The 20,406-nt window shown below is 50.8% G+C and overlaps 6 protein-coding genes across 6 annotated transcripts; 5 read left to right on the top strand and 1 right to left on the bottom strand.

Annotated features, from left to right (window-relative positions):
* Window positions 1-169: 169 nt before the first annotated feature.
* Window positions 170-703, top strand: COL26b_004959 (uncharacterized protein; the record flags this gene model as incomplete). Its single annotated transcript, XM_053177817.1, has 2 exons — window positions 170-300; window positions 373-703. Coding segments are annotated over 2 exons (462 nt in total), but the record flags the coding sequence as incomplete, so codon positions are not given.
* A 359-nt stretch (window positions 704-1,062) lies between these two features.
* Window positions 1,063-2,724, bottom strand: COL26b_004958 (uncharacterized protein; the record flags this gene model as incomplete). The annotated part of the gene is made up of 4 exons (XM_053177816.1): window positions 1,063-1,233; window positions 1,292-2,372; window positions 2,437-2,465; window positions 2,518-2,724. 4 exons carry the CDS (start codon window positions 2,722-2,724, stop codon window positions 1,063-1,065), a joined length of 1,488 nt encoding a protein of 495 aa, XP_053038338.1.
* A 1,066-nt stretch (window positions 2,725-3,790) lies between these two features.
* Window positions 3,791-5,601, top strand: COL26b_004957 (uncharacterized protein; the record flags this gene model as incomplete). Its single annotated transcript, XM_053177815.1, has 2 exons — window positions 3,791-5,415; window positions 5,466-5,601. The coding sequence occupies 2 exons, from the start codon at window positions 3,791-3,793 to the stop codon at window positions 5,599-5,601; spliced, it is 1,761 nt and encodes a 586-aa protein (XP_053038337.1).
* A 3,820-nt stretch (window positions 5,602-9,421) lies between these two features.
* On the top strand, window positions 9,422-10,317 carry COL26b_004956 (uncharacterized protein; the record flags this gene model as incomplete). The annotated part of the gene is made up of 3 exons (XM_053177814.1): window positions 9,422-9,862; window positions 9,935-10,083; window positions 10,146-10,317. The coding sequence occupies 3 exons, from the start codon at window positions 9,422-9,424 to the stop codon at window positions 10,315-10,317; spliced, it is 762 nt and encodes a 253-aa protein (XP_053038336.1).
* A 95-nt stretch (window positions 10,318-10,412) lies between these two features.
* COL26b_004955 (uncharacterized protein) lies at window positions 10,413-11,753 on the top strand (the record flags this gene model as incomplete). The annotated part of the gene is made up of 2 exons (XM_053177813.1): window positions 10,413-10,637; window positions 11,415-11,753. The coding sequence occupies 2 exons, from the start codon at window positions 10,413-10,415 to the stop codon at window positions 11,751-11,753; spliced, it is 564 nt and encodes a 187-aa protein (XP_053038335.1).
* A 6,209-nt stretch (window positions 11,754-17,962) lies between these two features.
* Window positions 17,963-19,729, top strand: COL26b_004954 (uncharacterized protein; the record flags this gene model as incomplete). Its single annotated transcript, XM_053177812.1, has 5 exons — window positions 17,963-18,301; window positions 18,355-18,457; window positions 18,508-18,582; window positions 18,647-19,249; window positions 19,320-19,729. The coding sequence occupies 5 exons, from the start codon at window positions 17,963-17,965 to the stop codon at window positions 19,727-19,729; spliced, it is 1,530 nt and encodes a 509-aa protein (XP_053038334.1).
* Window positions 19,730-20,406: the final 677 nt, after the last annotated feature.

Raw genomic sequence — 20,406 nt, 5'->3', positions numbered from 1 at the left:
CAAGGGTAGGCACCTAACAGCGGTGAAGCAGGCCGGGTTAGGCGGCGTACTGCGGCAGAATAGTGGGTCCAACGGAGCCGGATCTCGGTAACTGCTCCGGCGAAGCCGGAGATATCAATCCGGGCTCTAGCCCGTGACAGTTTAACTCAGCAACTGACTATATATCCAGGAGCAAGCCAAGCAGTATAAAGTTAAAGGAAGAATCACCTTCGACCCTGCAAAGGCTCAAGGAAACCAGATTGGCGTCGGCGTCTACACCACACCTGGCCCAGCCGAGTGGAAGGGCAACCCAGGAGACTGGTAAGTAGACCCCTCAAGTCATACTTGTACCCTCATATCAAGGAACCGTCCTGACCGCATCGTCATATGCAGGTACTGCCACATTACCGCCCGCAAGTCAACTGTGGATTCGATCCCGAAAGTCTGGGTCCCCAAGCAATACTGGTGGAATATCCAAGGGATGTATACGTGGGCGGAAAAGACGTTCACCAAGACGACCAAGAACTTCGACTTCGATAATGTCTTACGCCTTTCACAAATCGGCAATTATGAGCCAACCAAGCAGCTACTGATCCCGACATACCTGCTTTCTGGAAAGGGTATGGACTTGAAAGTCACCTGCAAGGCCAACTGGAAAGACCTTCCCTCAATCAAACCCGTGGACTATGCCAAATGGCCCAAGGTCCTTGGAGCCCCTCAATAGGGTCCAGTCCTGGGGTACGCTTCTATTCCCACTCCTGCGACAATGGCAAGGGCTTGCTGCGGTTTCTTTTTGACGAAGCTCATACTGAACTATTGGTCTCATTATAGTCTAGCAACTCAAAGATAGAACAGCTCAACTTCTGGGTAGATAGAAAGGCGGGACTTGGGTTGGGACTTTCAAGGAGTTTTGACTGTGTACCATGAACGCTATAGACAGAAGATGTGGAAAAGGCAACGCCTCCCAGATCTAATTTAGGTTGAAACCATAGTTAGTTTGTTATTCACTGCTATTTGACATCTATGCCCCGACCACCGCCGAATGCTTGGTATTCTCATCACATGACGCCTCTTATATCAGCTTTAATAAGCATAAAACAGCCTCGCCTCCTGGTCAGTGGCCCGAATCTTCCTGTTCTCCCTTACGAGCATCCCCTTCATAAGCCATGCCCCAACAACGCAAGCTACACAGAAGGCGGCACTGCTGGCCATCGGAATGACGTATCTTGGGGCGTCGGATGTTGGCCACAAGTACTAAAGCCATGATGTCAGTGGACGGCATCTTCTTTCCGTTACTATAAATAATGCTTACCGGAGTCCAGATGAAGCTGATGCTTGCGCTCGTGTTGACGATGGCCAGCGCCGAAGCCTTCTTCTCCTTCGTCTGTCCGCACGTGCTTCCAACCCAACCTAGCAAGATGCTGTTCACTCCGTACGTGCCTACTGTAAAGACAACCATCGCGAAGTAACGTGCTCCCGTGTTCATCGTGGCACAGGCCAAGACGAAGCCGAACAGTGCAACAGCCTTTGAGATGGTAATGTGCCAGGTACGCTCGTTGTGCTTACCCGAGGACCAAGCCCAGACGATAGACAGAACTCCAGCAATAAGGTATGGTGGGCACGTGAGAACAAGAGTAATCGTAGTGTTGAAGTTGAGCGTCTCGACGATGGTGGGGAAGAAGTTCTTAAAGCCGTTCGTGGCAAGGTGCATATGCTGCATGTAGATAAACACCCACACCTTGGGATCGGCGAAGGCTTCCTTGAGGCCGCCCCAAGTGCTGCTCTGCAGACGCACACCCACGGTATCCCGTGCGATTCTGGCGTGGGCAAGTTGTCGTTGTTCAGGGGTCAGCCAGCGGGTTGTCAGGGGCTCGTCGGGAAGGGTGAAGCACGCCACCAGCGCGATCGCAAACGTGACTGCGCCTTGGAGGATGAAGAGCCAACGCCAGGCCGCGAGCCCGGCGGTGCCATCCATGCCATTGAAAACTCCCGCTGCAATTAGGCCAGCGAAGGCTGTTGCAAGAATATTCCCTGAATAGAGGACGCTGATTCGCGTTGCAAGCTCTTTGCGCGTGTAGAAGATGGACAGAATGTATAAGGCTCCCGGGTAGTAGGGAGCCTCTACAACGCCGAGGAAGAATCGCGTCAGGACGAGACCTTTGTAATCGTGGACAACAGCTGTCAGAGCGCTCACGACGGCCCAAGCCATCATGAAGCCGCCCATGTACCAGGATGGGCGAACTCGAGTCAAGACCATATTGCTCGGAATTTGGCCGAGGATGTAGCCGACGAACAAGATGGAGACGGAGGTTGAGTACTGGACGCTTGAAAGACCGAGTTGCTTTTCGAGGCCGTTGAGGCGAGCAAGGGCGATTGCATTACGGTCAAGGTAGCTTAGCGGTTAGTGGTTAGCGGAAAGCGGAAAACAGAATGAAAGGGTGGTAGATGTTGACCTACTTGAGCCAATACATCAACCAAAGAGTTGGCTGTGCCTCTGTTAGATTACAAGTTGAGGCGTGTTAGGGTGCGTTAACTGACCATAACCCAGAGATCTAACTTCTTGACGAGCTTGATCTCTTCGGGGTCTGTCTTTGCGGTGGCTCCAGAGTAATCAACTGCCGGCGCGACTGTCTTGTCATCGTCCACGACATGAGAGTGTTCCTGGTGCAGAACTTGTTGCTTTTCGATATCAGCCACTGGCTGCTCGACATGGCTCTCTGGCCTCGGGTCCGTAGAGTTCGCCATCTTCGTCGCAGGCTATGCCAGGGACGACTTTCAAGTTACGAAGAAAAGCTCAAGAGCTACAGATGACAAGACGACGTCGCATCCCAAAACCAACGAAGGAGAGCGCATGTATTTGTTTCCAAGCACCGGGGGGCTCTTCCCCGCAAACAACCCCGGATTTGGCATTCTTGGCTTGAGATATCTGTGTGGAGAGAAATGCAACACACGCATGCACTCAGTGGGGATTCTTGCTCCAAAGTGACGGTAGATAGGTGTTGGGAAGTCGATAAGCCGTCGCCTCGGCCTGCGGCGCCGAAGGCCGAAAAGGATGCACAGAAACAAGGAGCGGTCACCTCCCTCCAACGCGCCAGAGGATCACTGCCCAGGCGCCGTTCCCCCAACTTGCCCCCTCATCCCCCGCAGTTCCTGTGGATCGGGACACTGGAGGTGGACCAGAGGCGCAAGTCCTTATCCGCGTCTCCGCGACCGGCCCAATCATGTTGCAATGGAAAGACATGCTTGGTGCATTTGCCGGTTGCTGAATGGCAAAATGTTGGGGGGCTGGAAGAGACAATTGTGGAGTAGTTTTCGGCCTTGGGGCCGCGCCGCTGTCTCGGCGTCTCACGCCGCTTGGTGTAGAAACTTGGGTGTTTGCAGGCTGATGAAAAGGATTAGACTCACGCAAGGTCTCGCGGCAAATGCCCCGGATATGCAGCTCATGAGCCGCATCTTAGGGTATTCCCAAGCACTTCGCAATCGGAACCTGTCCGATGGCGCTTCTGCGTTGCTTGGCTCGGTCTTCAGTCCGCAATCGGCCGCATGTGAGAGTGGTGAAGTGGACTTTTGTCCCTTAATCATCCTTGTCGTCTGTACGAAGATCCGAAGATATCCGTAGTTGATACCATGTTGCAGTATTGAAGGAACACATATCAAAGCACCATTGATGCTGCTCCAGCCGTAGAGCTTGACCCATCTGTTTTTCATCCTCTATCTTGTTCTTACCCACATCTTCGTGTACACCATGATCGAAAAACCTCCAATCCGTATCGGAAATGTCTCCGGCGCAACAGGAGACCATCCACACGCGATGGCGCGCATGGTGCGCTCCGGAAATGTCCAAGTCATCACCGGCGACTGGCTCTCAGAGATGAACATCGCCTGGAACGCCATCACCAAACGCGACGTCGACCCGAACCTCGGATACGAGAACGGCTTCTACGAGCAGCTCGAAGACTGCATCGATGATATAATGACGAGGGATATAAGGGTGGTTACAAACGCTGGCGCGTTGAACACCACGGCGCTCTTCGAGAAGGTCAAGGCGCTGTGCAGGAGAAAGGGATACCCCGAGAGCGTTGTCGCAGCGGTTCTCGGCGATGATGTGTCTGGTCTTCTTGAAGGCACCAAGCAAGACTTGAGATTTCCTCATCTCGATCACCCTGAGATCACCCTCAACGACTGGAGCTTCGAGCCCTGTTGTGGCAATGCTTACATCGGCTGCTGGGGAATAGTCGAGGCACTGAGAGCCGGCGCGCGCATCGTCGTTGCTGGAAGGTGTACGGACGCGTCGCCGGTCATGGGTGCTGCTGCGTGGTACTACGGCTGGCGGGAAGATCAGTACCAAGAGCTTGCCGGCGCATTGCTGGCCGCTCATCTGATTGAATGTGGACCGTACGTCGTGGGCGCGAACTTCTCCGGCTTCAAAGAATTTCTTCCCGAGCTCGTGGACTTGGCGTTCCCCATTGCCGAGATCAGTCGAGACGGTGAATGCGTCATAAGCAGAACTGCCGAAGGCGGTGGTCATGTCACCAAGCACACAGTAACGGCGCAGTTGCTATATGAGCTCCAGGGGCATCTCTACCTCAACCCAGATGTGGTAGGAGATCTGTCCGGGGTTCATGTTGAAGAGCAAACAGGCTTCGGGGAGGACCGAGTACGTGTCTGGGGCGTGAAGGGCCTGCCGCCTCCACCAACGACGAAAGTCATGTTCGCTGCAGAGGGAGGTTATCAAGCTGAGGCCACCTTCTACATCAACGGCTTGGATGTTGATGAGAAGGTAACCATGATGAAGAACCAGTTGACCTACATGTTCAAAGACAGCAACTTCAGCCGACTAAGCATGGAGCAGTATGGTACTCAGGTGCAGAATCCCAGTTCGCAGCAGGCTGGGACAGTCCAGCTCCGGGTGTTTGCGCAAGCGAGAACAAAGGAAGACATCGCGGCGGTGAAGTTTAAAATCCCTATCTACGCCGTGAGGATGCAGAGCTATCCGGGGTACCACATGTCTCTCGACTTCCGGACGATGGATCCGAAACCGTTCATGGAGATGTTCCCTGCGCTGATACCGCAGTCGGCCATCGACCATCGTGTTCTATTGGGGACCGGAGAGTTGATAACAGTTCCATCACCGAAAGAAACGGCCGAGTATAAGGTTGTCCGGCCGTCAGCCGACACCGCCGAACCCATCGAACTGATATCTCTGGGTCCGACAGAATTTGCTCCGCTGGGTAGCATAGTCCATGCTCGGTCTGGCGACAAGGCTGACAACTCCAACGTCGGCTTTTTCGTCCGGCATCGAGATGAATATGCTTGGCTGCGGTCATTATTGACTGTGACGCGGTTGAAACAGCTGTTTGGTGATGATTGGTACAAGATCAATCCCAACAGACGTGTGGAACGTATTGAGTTCCCCGGCATTAACGCCGTGCACTTGTGAGTACCTTTCAACCATGAAAGTGGATCAATAGTTAACAACGTTTAAGCCGCATTTTGGATAACTTGAACGGTGGCATCGCCTCTTCAGATAGAATCGACGGGTTGGGGAAGGGAATCGCGGAGTACTTGCGAAGTAGATATGTCGATATTCCTAAGGCGTTCCTCCAGCGAGGAAGGATATGACGGAGAATATAGATCATTAGATTGTATTATGTTGTATAGCTATCCAATCGTGGCATACCGCCATTGTTCAGTCTCAGAAGTACCGACTTGGGGTCTCCCCTAATCCAAAAAGCCACTCTTGTGACAGTTGGGCGATCGCATCACTATGGTACTGATCATAGTAGATGTTCTGCAAGTCCCCGAAGCAGTCGCGTAGCGTGTCGTCGACCGACATATTGACGAAGTTCTGATTTGTCTCGTGCCCATACATGGCATCTGTGAGATTCATATCCACGGGCTGGGATATGTGGCCGACATCTGCGGACTGATTGGAGAATGACAAACTAGTCGTTGCCGACGTCTGTCCACTTTGTGCTTCTACCACGTCCGCTACAACGGCGTCACTCAATCGATCGAAAACCTCGGAGCAATTCCGTGCCATGGCCCATCTTTCGGAGAGAGCGACCAAGACCTTGGAGCAGGCACGAGTATCGTTGACAACCTGACTGATAGATGGGGTCGAACCAAGGGTTGCATTAGCGACATTTGCACTGCCCTGAGACCGGTTCTGTATGTGCTGGATATGATTTCGCAGGGCGTAGATATAGGACAGACCAGCTATGAAGATGGAATGAAGAGTGACCCATGAGTAATTGATTTTTCTAGATCGATGTAAGTTGGCGTAAAGTTTGATTGCCTCTTGCGATGAGTCGAACATGTGCTGCAAGACGTTGCTATTTCGCGAGGCATCGCAAATGGATGGGGAGGGTCGGAACAGCATGAGTATGCCGTTGTGGTATAAGAGCTCGTACCACTCCGCGGAACGGAAGCTAGACCTCCCAGCTGGAGATGCGAGGGGTGCGTCAGCGGGAATGAGTGGGAGGCTAGAAGTCCCCGCACGCCATGTCTGGAGCTCCTCGGCTAAAGTCTCTCGGGTACTCTCATATGTGTTGTTGGTTTCTCTGCTGATCGTGCTTCGGTGCAGTGAATTCAGGATCTTCCCGCAGATAAGTCGGTATCGCACAATGTGGGCGAATATGAGGGTGCCCAGATGCCACTCTGGGGTCCCGAATGAAGCTGTAGACAAGTGACCATGAATTGGTACACTAGTCGTAGTCGACTCCGAGTAAGGAAGCTCTGTGTCGATGTCATCCAACTGAATCGCGAGTGGTCGCCCAAGAATCATGCTGGCAATACGGTCCATAGAGACAACGCTCCAAAAGCATCTTCGCTTGATCTCCAGGTCTTCTTGTCTCGCCTCTACTTCCGTCTCATTTCCATCTCGGGGTAAGGTGTAAGTTGACGACTTGTGCAGGCCAAGTTCGAAGCATGTCCGTGCCGCCAATCCGATGAGGTGCCAGACATTCGTGCTCGTATCATGGGACGTCGTCCCCATTCTGTACTGGCAGATGAGAAGCAGCGCCTGAAGCGCCGTAATCCCACCCCGACCGAGAACATCAACAAGACGCTTCAGAGCTCGATTGTAATGGACCTCGGCGTCCCAGATACCATTCCAGTTGAGCTTGTAGACTTGTGCCGTGCCGATCGCGAGGGTCATATCGACAAGGAAGCCGTCGACAGGGCTGATAGAGTCGGGATTTCTTGCCTCGTAAACAGCATCCAACGCCTTGTCTAGTGCTTTTGGGGACAAGAAAGGGTAACAGAGTCGGTCATGGCTGCAGTACGCATTCACGATCTCTGTCGCCATGGCCCTTGGTGGCAGGCTGGAAGCGGCATTGAGAACCAAGCTTCCCGTTGTGCCATCGCTGTTCGATGTGAATCCCGGAGGCTGGCCGGCTACGAGTTGAGATGGCGCGGCAGGTTGACTGTGTGGCTGAAGCAGATTGGCAAGGAACAGTCCACTTGTCGATCCGACGAAGTCTCTCCCTCCCCCAGCACTGAGTGACAGATGAATGACCTGGCTGGCAATTTCATTGCCGCCGGCAGGGGCTCGTTGCTCCTCTGTTTGCAAACCGAGGCTTGATGATGTGGCAGGGGTCACCAGCCTGTCTCCGCTATTTGCTCGTTCCTCGTGCCGCTCTTGCTGAGCCTCAGCCAGCTTGCCGGATAGATCATCATTTTCGGCTTGAAGGTCTCGTATCTTTTGCTCAAGTCTCTCGACATCCTGGCGTCGTAGCTCAATCTGGTGCTCCCTTGCTGCATACGTGCATTGCGCGTTGATCCTGGCACACGGCGCGCATGACGGCCTCGTACGGTCGCATCGGACCTTTCTGCGGTGACAGCGCTGGCACGCGCCGGTCCGACTGGCGGATGCCGGTGGCATTGAATGCAATCCTTGCCTCGCTTTCCTGTGCAGAGAATCAACTCATGTTGTCCTAGCAGTTGCTCGAGAGGGCTTGTCTGCGATGACGAAGGTTTGGCTGGCCTGTTGAAGGGGTTTGTTTCCGGGAAGTTGGAAAGTCTGGGGTAACCACTCAGCGTGGGGGCCTTTGAGTGCTGGAACAGGGGCATCTTAGCCAACCATCCGTCCCCGGTTTCGGTCATGTTAGTGGGTCTGGGGCAGGATATTCTCGTGGTGCACTGAAGACATTATCGGACTATATCGAGGACCACCTTCCGTAGATGAGTTATGAGCTTATTTTTCTTTGATAGTTTACGTAATTTTCGGGGTTTCACAGGATGTGGACTTTGCGATAGTTTCAGTCGCAATGTGACAATTTGCCATGCTTGGGCCAGACCACCCTAGCAACAGCATCTCGACGACCAACACAGTTTCAGGGAGAAGCTGAGCTCTTGACAGGCGAAACACCACAGACTCAAGCGGAATGCGAGACGTCACAAATGACACAAATTTCACATGTATATTGACCTGCTACTTGCCAGCGGGGAGTTAAGACTAACTACGCCTTCCGGCCCATCCCTTCAAATCTCAATCGACGAGAATTACCGGTCGATGCTGGCCTGCCCCGCTTCGACTGCCTCAAGAAGCTCAAACTCTACGGCCATAGTACTAGATCATATCCATCCATAAGGTCAGTCCAGTCAGCCCAGTCAGCCCAGATAATTGAATAATGTACTGGATTTTAATTGGAAGCTATAGGTACAACTCTAGATAGACCCTAGAACTCCATGAAACTGTAATTGGAGGCTCAAGCGTTTACTGCGGGGTGGCTCATGGGCACCGGAGTTTTCACATTTTTCCGATTGTCCTTTGGACCAAAGGCAGTATTCATGGATCGTGTGAGTTTGTCCGACTCCACCAGAACATCTCAAGCACATGAATACAGCGAGGACGCAAGCAAGTCAATTCAGGAAAAGTGATAGTCATGCCGAAGGGCCGCTGCCTGATGTCCTAAAGCATTGGCATCTTTAAATTCAAGCATTTGGACTCTCTTGTGATTTCAACTATCGGGTACATGTATCCTCTTCAAATCTCACCCGAGCCACAATATACCATCCAAGCCTACATCTTTACATGATTTCCAGTGGCGAGCGCCTATTTCCAACATGAGCTTCTTCAACAGCAAGTACATGGCCCTTCTTGGGGCATTTATCTTGTACTTTGTCGCCATCTCGATACTCGGCGCCTTGCGTCCAGGCCTTCGTCAGATACCCGGCCCGTGGATTGCTAGATATAGCCCTATTTGGAGAATGATGTTCGTGTGGAATGGAAAGGCTCATGAACGATACCGCGAGCTCCATGCAAAGCATGGACCAATCGTACGGACTGCCCCGAACGTCGTTGATATCTCGGATCCGTCCGCCATGTTTACTATATATGGCATCGGCAGCAAATTTCTCAAGGTTCGTGCATTTGCGGTGGACGGTGTATGACGAATTGATGTTCATATGACAGTCTGCGTTTTATCATACTCTTTCAATGGCGTTCGAGGGCAAAAACATGCCTAGCATGTTCTCCACCACCGATCCCGAAGAGCACAAGGCACTGAAGCGGCCGGTTGCCCAGAAGTTCTCCATGAGCTCGATCCGAACACTTGAGTATCTGGTGGACCCCTGCAGCCAGATTTTCACCGACGCCATGTTAGACATGCAGGGACAGGTTGTCGACCTCGGAACCTGGGTTCAATGGTACGCCTTTGACGTGATCGGCGCCATCTCGTTTGCTCGAAGATTCGGTTTCATGGAAGAACGTAAAGACATCAAGGGCATGATTGCAGGTATCGAGTTTGGACTTGTCTATGTCGGCCGGGTTGGGCAGATTCCATCTCTTCATCCGTTTCTCCTCGGGAACCTAACACTCAGGAGAATCTTTGCTAAACTAGTCCCCGTCTCGAGAGATCCCATTGCGACTTCCACAAAGGTATGTCAGACTTAGGCGAGAGTGGCCTTGGCCACTTATTTGCGAGGCTTGTTTGGCTTATTATCTGGGTAGATGGTGTTGGAAGGCATCAAGGAGTACGACGCCGAAGAGGCAGACACCACTCATGGACGAGACTTCCTCGCATACTTGCGACAACAGCAGAAGTCCACCGGCACCATCATGAGTACGTGGGAGCTTATGAACCATCTAATGAACAATCTGTAAGTTCTCGGCCCGAGAGATATTTCTAGGTCGTAGGCGCGTTATACTCATAGGTCTGCAGGCTAGCCGGTAGTGATACTACCGCCATTTCTCTTCGCGCTGTATTTTACTATCTCCTGAAGAGCAAACATGCCTACCAAACATTGCAACAGGAAATCGATAAGGCCGACAGGGACGGCAAGCTGTCGCCCGTTATACAGTACAGCGAGAGTCTGGAACTTGAATACTTGTGAGTGTTGAGATGCTTTCATCCGGTAGCATAGGAGCCCTCGTGTACATGGATCAATACTGACACAAATGCAAAAGACAATTGTGTATCAAAGAAGCCATGCGCATGCACCCCGGTGTATCGTATCCTCTCGAGCGTATAGTGCCTGAAGGCGGAGTTGAGCTATGCGGAGTGCACCTCCCGGCGGGAACTGTTGTGGGCATGAACGCGGCAGTCGTTCATCGTAACTACGAAATATTTGGGCAAGATGCCGACGAGTTTCGACCAGAGCGTTGGCTTTGCTCTGAGGAGCAGGCGAAGAACATGGATCGGCACTTATTGACCGTAAGTCACAGCATTGTCTTCTGTTCATTGTTTCCCCACGGTCTTTATTATCTTCATCGTTGCCTACTTGAATACCACAAATTCGGTATTCGCTGATCAAGGGCACTGCTAACATATGACTTCGCTGGCTGAAGTTTGGAGCTGGCGCAAGAACGTGTATCGGGAAAAACATTTCGATTATGGAAGTCGGCAAGTTTATGCCCCAGGTACTCCGCCAGTTCGACTTAGAGTGGGCGTCAAGCGAGCCAGAATGGAAAGTCAACACATATTGGTTCGCAAAACAGTCCGGACTCCTAGTTAAATTCACTCCCCGTTCGCCAGCTAGCAAGCAGCAGACTTAATTTGGTAATGAGAAAGTTTCAAGGTTTTGAATTCGCAGTGTACATCTAAGAATAGGCAGCGTTATGATCTTGGAATGAAGTAGGAGCCAACTTTGCTGATATCAATTCAAGTTCTCGCAAATAATCTCTTTTGTTCGGCAGTGGATGCTTGCAAGACTCATGAAACAAGAAGCACTTCAAGTTCTGCACTCCTCCCTCATATCCCTCTCCTGGTGGCGGTCCCCAATGTTGGCACAATGCTAGAACAATGCTTTCGCAGGGTCTCACAGCCCGGGAGCCTTTGGTATCTGCTCTACAGCCTCCTTGACCTGAAGCCCATCCGACGGCAGAATTAAAGATCCTGATTGAGCCTCCATCTAATTGTAAGAGTGATGGTATTGCCAATTCGGTTACCCTGCCTCCACTCAGTAATTGAAGCCGCAGGAATTGTGCCGAGCGCGCCCTGTCCTTCGAGGTCGATGGAGGCGCGGTTGAGTCTGATATCAGTGTTCCGGAACCGGGCTTGAATTTGCATCTCGGCATGCGCAGGAAGATCGTAATCATCGCCAAGGTGGATGCCAAGGAAGGCGGAGCCATCAGCCCGGTTCCAGACGGAAGCCTCAACTTCTCCTCCGGCCGAGCGGCCTTCCTGGGTGAGGGGGTCGCCAGGTGCAGGGATGGTCAGCTCGAAGCTGTTCCAAGTGGGTGCATTGAAGAATGGGACGCAGCCAACAATTGGTCGACACACGGATTGACGAGATTTGAGATTTACCGCGTCATCGGGCGAAATAGGTAGGGGGCTGGCGGAGGCGCAAGACAGAAACAGGAAGATGGAAGCTAGCGCGAAGGCTAAGAAGCTCTTCTGAGATGACATTGTGATATTGATAAAAACCTGTGGGAGAGAGAAATATGACCGTAATGCAGGGCGTTTAATAGGTCGAAGGTGATCGTGGAATCTGGCGCATACAAACCTCAACACCTGTGGAAACTGACCACTTCGATTCTTATAGGTCGTGAGGTGCACAATGCCGTCGACTTCAACCGGATCAGTCGGACATGAGATCTTGTTCATAAATTGTTAAAATCTGGATCTACCTTGCACATCGTGAGCCAACTGAGTTAGTTCTCAACCTGTCTGGGCTGGTTTAGAACTCAAAGCAAAGTGCGGGGCTGCCGCACGACCTTAACTTTGCAAGAGAACAGTCGGTCCATGTTATGAACCTGTGTTCGATCATCTAATTCAATTGACAGTGGATGCACCACGTGAAACCTAAATTGGCATGCCACATTCCACATCTTTGTTTTACACCTTCGCCTCATTGTTGTTTTGCAGAGGTGGATCATTTCGCAAGAAGTCTTAATCGACGAATTGGTTGAACTCTAAAATTCCGGCAACGCTCGGGGTAGAACCCATGATTATAGTTAATTGACAACTGAACTACCTGGTAAACTATATCGTCTAGTTTATTAACGTCGAAAACAGTCCAAATTGAAAAGTACGAACGGCTAAGCGTTTTGTTCGAACCCTCCGTGAGATCCGGGTGAAGCCATAAAACAGCTGTCTCAGCACTATTCCGTTGCACTCAATTTCATCACTCAATATTACTTTTACCAATCCTTTCAAGACACTTGGCGACCTCTACAGCGCAGCTTTGAAACGAGTTTGCAGTGAACATTTTCCTCCTCGCGTTACCTCCCGAGTTTGCACATCAGTAAGTGGTCAACTTCAAGTACATCGCTTTGCTCTTATCTAACTGGGTTTGGCGGAATCTAGTGAAGTTCTCTTCTATTTCTCTCCTTCCAACGCTGGCCGCCGGGTGTATGGCGAAATACTGCCATATTGACTACAACGATTGCTTCAGCCAAATCACCTTTCAGCAATTCTTTGGCGACCGCATTCAGGCGTGCGCCAGCCTGTCGGGCATCATCGATGGTGTGTACGGGCCTGAGATTCAGTGCAAGAACGTGCCTGACTGGGTTCCGGCACCGAGCTCAATCATCGTAGCAGGCGCTGAATGCTCCTTCTCATGTCAAAAGGTGTAACAAGACCATGTATCAAGTTAATTTCAAGCCTGCGTTCCACTTCCAGTGGTTAAGAGAGTATTTATGATCACAACATTCAAAGTAAACCACACGACAAGAGTGACAATCCTTGAGTGAATCGCATGGCAGCATACTCGATTAAGCCAGGCCTTGGGGTCTAGTTTGTTCGAAAAACAGACGTTTGACTGCGAGTTTGCTTAGTACGCCAAAGAAGCCTTGATCAAGCCCAATAATCTCCCTTCAATTGATGAGCGTCAAATGTACGGCATCAAATCGCCATCGTCTATCCAACAAAAGCGGTGAAGTATGATAAGAACTAACGCCGCTGACGTAACTGTCAATCTTCTCGGTCGATATAACGTTATCCATCAAGGACTTCTGGCCCCAAAAAGGCAATTCTTCCTAAGAAGGAAACACTGGCTTTTTAGAATACGAGAAGGAAGCATGCGTTTTAAGGACGCATCAAGGTATTAGCGGCAAAAGAATGCAGATTCACTAGCCTCAATTCAGTATGCTCTTCATATGCTGGCCCGCTTCTTGCTTACCGGTTGCATAGGTAGAGAAGTCGAGATCCAATGGATTGCGAATGTAGCTGACCGTCCACGCCAGGTCTGATGACGTATCTCACCACCATTCGTGTACAGGTGTACATGGTCATTATATGAATGGTATCTACTCCACAATGACAGACAAAGTCTAAGTCGTTGAGTCAACGCCCGACCAGGTAAATTCGTACAACCCACGGTAGACAGTCTTCTGCATATTGGACCTGCAATGACCGGCGGTGCAGTTCTTTCTCTCAATTCCACGGACATCTTCTTTACGACGCAGGGCAATGCGACTGGAATCCCCGTTCTATTGATCCATGGCTGGGCTGCCGACCAGACCGACTGGGCCTTTCAAACCATGTTTCTTGTGCTTCTGCAGCTCTTCAATGTCGTTACCATGGACCTCCGAGGCCACGGCCGCAGCACCTTGTCCCAATCATGTTCATTGGTCATGGACCCAATCACTATGGCCGACGACGCTGCCGCTCTCCTAAAACACCTAGGTGTAAGCGCCTCTAATAAAGCCATCGTCATGGGACACAGCCTAGGTGGCAGTGTTGTTACCGAGCTAGTTCATGGCTACCCAGACCTCATTCGTGGGCAGGTAATAGTTGACCCTTCATATTACCTGACTCCTGAGGTAACCGAGGAGCTTATACCTGCCCTCGAAGAAGACTTCGACAGCGCTGTGATCTCGTTCTGGGAGAACGAAGTTACATATCCTGCAAACACGCCGGATTATATCAAAGAATGGCACAAGCTCAGTACATGGGGCGCTGATGAGATGGCGATGATTGCTGCGTGGGTTCAGATGAGTGATGCGCAAGGGCTGAGTGGCATGGATTATCTGAGACCAAAGAAGATTGCAGGGATTCCGAGGCTGGTTTTGAGTAATACGGAAGCGGGCATGGAGGTCGAAGAGGGAGCCGGTATTGATGATGAATTTGACACGGTTGAAATCATAAGTGTTGGGCGTTGGATCATGAAAGTTGCCCCGGAAAGGTTTAACCAGGCGCTCGAGAAGTGGATCTGGACTTGGATATGAGTTGATGGTAGAGATTGTGTCCAAGCTTCATTAACAGCATCTATTAAAATAAATTTGAGTCTGCTACCTGTTTCCCACATCAACAACATTGAAATGAGAAAGCGATTCTTCGCAATTTTTGAGGTCAACCATGCCATAAGAGTCGGGTGACGATGGTTAAGCGAAGTGACGCGGGACCTAGCAGCGACTCAACAGCGGCAAGACGGCAGACTTGTCAGAAGCCGCGCGCCTTGCACAGGCGTGAACAAGGCATGAAGCCAACTCTTTAAAACAGTTTTAGATGACGATGTGAGGCTCTCACGCAAAAATACAGAAGCCTGTTAGAACGGGACACTTTCTAGTTCAATTGCGGGCCTACGCACTGAACGACGAGTCATTGGTTCTACACATGACTCAACGCTTAATCTATCTCGAAGTATCGCGTATAGGCAGCGAAGGGCATTCCCAGAAAACTTCGAAGATCTTCACGAGCACGAACTCTGCAATTTCCCCCCTCACTCGCATGCTTGCAGCCCCAAGGCTCCAGAGGTCACACATCAGCATTCACCACTTGCTTCTGGGGAGCCTCATTTAGTGTAATTGGCCCGCCTCCACTATGACGATGTCGCGGGACCGTTCGTATTTCATCGGGCTGTCTCGGTATCGCTAATCAACTCCGCGGCCACTTCGATCACAGAGAGCACCAAAGTGATCAATTCGACGCATCCACTTCGGCAAGTATTTCTCTTTAACTTGAAGGTGTCTTTAGTTGTAGAACCTATGAATTACGGAACACAGCCTACTGCCGGCCAAAAGGCTCTTCTTGGGTAGACCATACTTTCGTCGCTAGGGTGTTTGGAAAATGAATGGGTCTAAACCGAAAATATCGCCTAATCGCTCTTGGTAACAAAGTGACACAAAAGAGACGGCTGGAAGGGCTTTTGTGATTGCTATGATCAATGTCGTCATACGCCGGCTTTGGGTCGCACGACGGATGAGATACAGATGAGGTTCACCAGCGAATCGTCGTTACACTATTTTGCGTCATCTTATCACGGTTCTGAAACTCTGGGAGAAAACAATGATTACAACCACTGAACTATGGTTAGAACTACATCAACATCAGCAGCGTAATAATCACACGGGAGACTACTCCGATTGTCTCATGGTCTTCGCTGTCGAACTTAAGTTTCACAAGTCACTGCATCTAACTTCACGCAACTAATCGTTCCTTTTCTATAGGTGACCATCCTCAATGCCAGGGGTCGTTGCTACCTATAACCCATTTCACATTTCAGCTAGCTATGAAGAAGGTGCTGTCCAGACGGTAAGCTTCAAGTAGAGAATTCCGGAACATACTACTCCATACGGGCATGAGAGGGGCATTTCAATCTCTTTTTACCATCAATGCCGTTTTATGAGCGAGAGACTGAAATCGTTAACGAAAACCTAAGTAGACTACTGGTTAGGGCGACGGCCATAATGAGGTCAGTATTTGATGACAATTACAGTCGGAGCCTCATACCCCTTGGTGTAGCACAACATCCAATTGTGATGCATCCGCACCTACCTAGGCAGGTACCTTCCGGTGGGATGCAAGCCCTTATCGACGCATGACAACAACGACCGGTGCATCCTCTGAACGATGATATCTTAGACTGATATTAAAGTATTGCCACTCGGTCCTGAATCTCAAACTATGGCATTTGATTATGTAGGGCGTATAGGGCGAGGGCACTGACGGTTGAAAACTCAAAGCCATGTCTGTGAGAACCTCGTCTAGAGCAATTAAACCTTGCATGTCAACTTAAGCTTAAGAGCTTATTGCAAAACCACAACTGTCCGTCTTTCCCCGGCATTGCCTATGCTGCCCTCTTTTTAGGCTCTCCCTGGATTCTTCTTCCTCTTTACCGTCGGAACCTAGCCGAACGTCATGCCCGAGAGTAAATGCGTAACGTGCCTCCTTACCTCCGTCGATGCCTTCATATCTATTAGGGTTGCTTGGTCCTTTTCCATATCTGTACCTTGCTGTATATTGTACCTCGGATGCCTTCTTAATTTCCATTTTCTTCCCCCTCTCCTCATTTACAGTCCATCCGTAGGAGCCGGAAGCCGAACATGTGTGCCCTAGAGTGACTGCTCCCCAACTCTGCGAGGCGCCCTGATTACAGAACGGTCGCACTCGATGATGCATGAAGAAGCTCTCTGATGACGGCTGTCAACTTCTGCTGAATTCCTGCCGTTAAGATCAGAGATCATATTTTGGAGCACTTTTCGCACAGCCATCGCCTCGTTAATCATGGCGTTTTCGTCTCACCATTCACCTTCAACTTCACCATCTAACTTTCTTCCGAATTACATTTCAATGAGGTCTCAATCTAGGATAGGATTGTATGAGTATTGGGCATTGGCACTTCATCCCCAATACCCAATTTGAATCATTTCAAAGAAACACCATAGATCATCAAACATCCGGATACTCAAAATGGACGTCAACCTTGACCTCAAACTCGCCTGCCAAGCGACCTAGCCCCACGTGGAGAGCTTGCCTGCATTCATATCAGCACGTGCAGTCAACGGTACTCTGTGATCAGAGTGGAACACTTGTCGGCATGCGGAGTAATCCGCGACATTTTCTGCCTACCCCGTCTTCGAGGGTTTGAGGTGAGGGTGATGCCGGTGGGAGGATAAGGTTTGCTGTCTTGCTGGGCTTGTTGAGACCCGCTTGAAATTGATACTGTGTAAGGGGTGCATTCTTCAAGCCCCTGCAACTTTCAGTGCTACCTGATGTAGCTTGCACTGTACGAATGAGTCGCTGACATGTCCCTGCTGAATCGCGTATGCAGACGTAGTTTGTTCGAGTTGAATATCAGCTCTCGTGCTTAGCAATTGAATGGGTTCCATTGAACGCGCCCAGCTCAGTGGAGTCTTGCAATCTGTACGTGCAATAAACTTGAGCAATGGCCTGGATGGGGCAATACCGAATGTCATGGTGATCCTGCAAGGGGCAAGGGTCCTTTGCAGATAAGACAACAGAATCCGAGAAACCAACTGACTAGAGAGAAACAGGTGGCTGATACAGGGGATACAAGGAAATATTCTGCTCAAACAAAGCTGGCACAATAGCACGCAAACGGCGATTCCTAGATGCGCATATGCCGCAGGGTTGAGAGACCAGGCCTCGACCCCAGAGCAGTACGAAGTGGGGCGCCACCGGTGAACATTTGTTGGAGCGCTTCGACTGCTAGACCCTTGAAGCAGACCAGATCAAGTACTAGTAGGGGTCATTCATGTCATTCAATCACAAGTCCGCCCTGAACCTCATTGCAGTGATCACCTCTTACTTCCTGAGCCAGTGACTGGAAGCATAGTATCGAATAATCGTCAGCAATGGCGTCCAACACGTCGTTATATGGGTGCATACTTGCAACTATCTTGTTTTACTTCAGTTACAAAGCAGTGGCCGAACGGCGAAGAAGGGCTGGCAAAGTCTCAGTTACAAGCCTTCCCATACTTGACCAGGGCAAATGGTGGGACGTGTTCAACCTCAAGCCCAAGTTCAGCTTCTATCTCGATGGCAGAAAGGCTCTTGGGCGCGCAATTGAGCAAGCCAATGGCAAACCCTTCCGCATCGTTGGTCCTGGAAGAACACTTACCGTCTTGCCTCCCCCCTACGCAGAGGATATCAGAAATGACAAGAGACTGGACTTTGGGAAGGTCGTGGCCCAGGTATCTTCTACTCTCTGCACTTCTTGATGAGTATGTTCTAAAAGTTGTTTCAGTTTGTTTCTCATGTAATCCCCGGTTTCGAGGGTTTTGCAAGCGGTCTGAACGACCTGCCCGTCGTCTTGGATATGTGCAAATACAAGTTGACAAGGGAGCTTGGTATGTACAAAGATATGAGACTTTAAGGAAGTTAGCTTACCAGTCTCTAGCGAGTGTTATAGAGCCTCTGCCGGCTGAGTCCGAGATGGCCATTGAAGATATTTTACAGATACCTCACAGCGACGGTAAGAACATTCCATTAGATGCAGAACTTCTTTGGATTAGAACAGTGGACTAACACTTATACAGAATGGCAGAAAGTTCCAATCAAGCAGCGTCTGAATCTGCTTGTTGCTCGTGTCTCTGGGCGCGTTTTCCTCGGTGAAGAGCTGTGCCGTGACCCGGCGTGGCTCAGCATTGCCGTCAGTCACATCATGACCGGCTTCCTGGCAGCTCTGAGTCTGAGAATGTTTCCAGCATTAATGAGACCCTTTGTTCACTGGTTTCTGCCCCCTTGCCGCAAGCTTCGTTCCCAAGTGGAGCAGGCCCGAAGTCTGATCCGCCCTGTCATTGAGAAGCGAAAACAAGAGAAAGCGGCAGCCGTTGCGAACGGCGAGACTCCCACAGAGTACAACGACAGTATCGAGTGGTCGGACACGTATTCGAATGGTCGCAAGTTTGATCGCGCGGATCTTCAGCTTGGCCTTTCCATTGCCTCCGTGCACAACACGACCGATCTTCTTTCGCAAGTGGTATACGATCTTGCCGGTGATCCTGAGATGGTCCAACGCCTGAGAGACGAAGCAAAGGAAGTGATTGGGGAATCAGGATGGTCCAAGACGTCCCTCTACAATTTGAAGCTACTTGACAGCGTCATCAAGGAAAGCATGAGAATCAAGCCCATTCTCACTGGTAAGTCGCATGCGGACAAGCTCACGCAGTCTTCAACGGAGTGATGCTGACAAGTCATGTCGTTGAACAGTCGCCATGCCCCGCGAAGTCACCGAGGAGATGACTCTTCCAGATGGCGTGATATTGCCAGAAGGCACTGTCATCGGCGTCTCAGCAGAGCGTCACTGGGACTCTGACATCTACCCTGAGCCGCATACCTTCATCGGGGACCGCTTCTTGAAGATGCGACAGACTCCCGGGAAGGAAAACGTTGCCCAGCTCGTAACGACCAGCATTAACCACCTGGGGTTCGGACACGGCAATCACGCGTGCCCGGGCAGGATTCTCGCCGCGGCCGAGATCAAAGTGATCTTGACTCAGCTGATCCTGGGGTACGAGTGGAGAGTGATAAAGGGCCAAGAGCCAAAGATTCGGGTGCTCGGCGTGAATCTCGACTCAGACCCTTCAGCCAAAATTGAGATTCGGCGGTGTGCGGTGTAGTAGTAGTAACAGTATGAAACTGGAGGCCATTTGAAAAGGCCCGAAAGATCTCGCGTGCGCGACTTGGCCAAGGACGTAACTGAAGTCGGACTGGCCGAAAATGAAAATGAGTTGTGATCGGCGTAAAGCCCGTAGCCCCCAAAGACGAGCATAAGGCTGTGATGAAGAACACGACTCGCGGTTGCAGGTGCAGATCAAGATGTAGCACGGCAAGAGGAACATGTGCATTGGCATTACCGGGGAGGAAGCCGAGCCAATGACTCGGGATACCCTGGGCACAACCTCGGCGCGAGTTCCAGTGAGACCCTTGCCTGCAGGGTATCATTTTGAGGAGCTTCGTTGCTGTACTGTTTGGGAACATGTTCGCGCAACCTCTTACCGGCTGCAACGAAGGCCCGCTTCAAGCTCGAAGCCTCGAATGTTTGCTGGCGTGTTTGTCAGACCCCCAGGTGCGTTCCTCTTGTTGGTTCTCGAAGTTATCGCCAAAGATGACCTCGTCGCTACTTTGGAGCTCGCCCCCCGTTGGGCTAGAGTCTGGTAGTGTGAGGAGAATGTTCACGCTGCTATTTTGCGTTGTAAGTGATGAAGAAATTTCCATAAACGTGCAGTGAAGGTTGGTCTGACATGCTGCAGAGTGTCCTGTACACGCTTTGGAGGATCTCATACAACGTCCTCCT

This window comes from Colletotrichum chrysophilum (genome assembly GCF_026319265.1).
Source record: "Colletotrichum chrysophilum strain AFK26 chromosome Unknown scaffold_31, whole genome shotgun sequence".
In the NCBI taxonomy this organism is placed as follows: Eukaryota; Fungi; Ascomycota; class Sordariomycetes; order Glomerellales; family Glomerellaceae; genus Colletotrichum; species Colletotrichum chrysophilum.
Note: the sequence above shows the minus strand (reverse complement) of the source record. Positions and strands in the feature narration are given on the sequence as shown.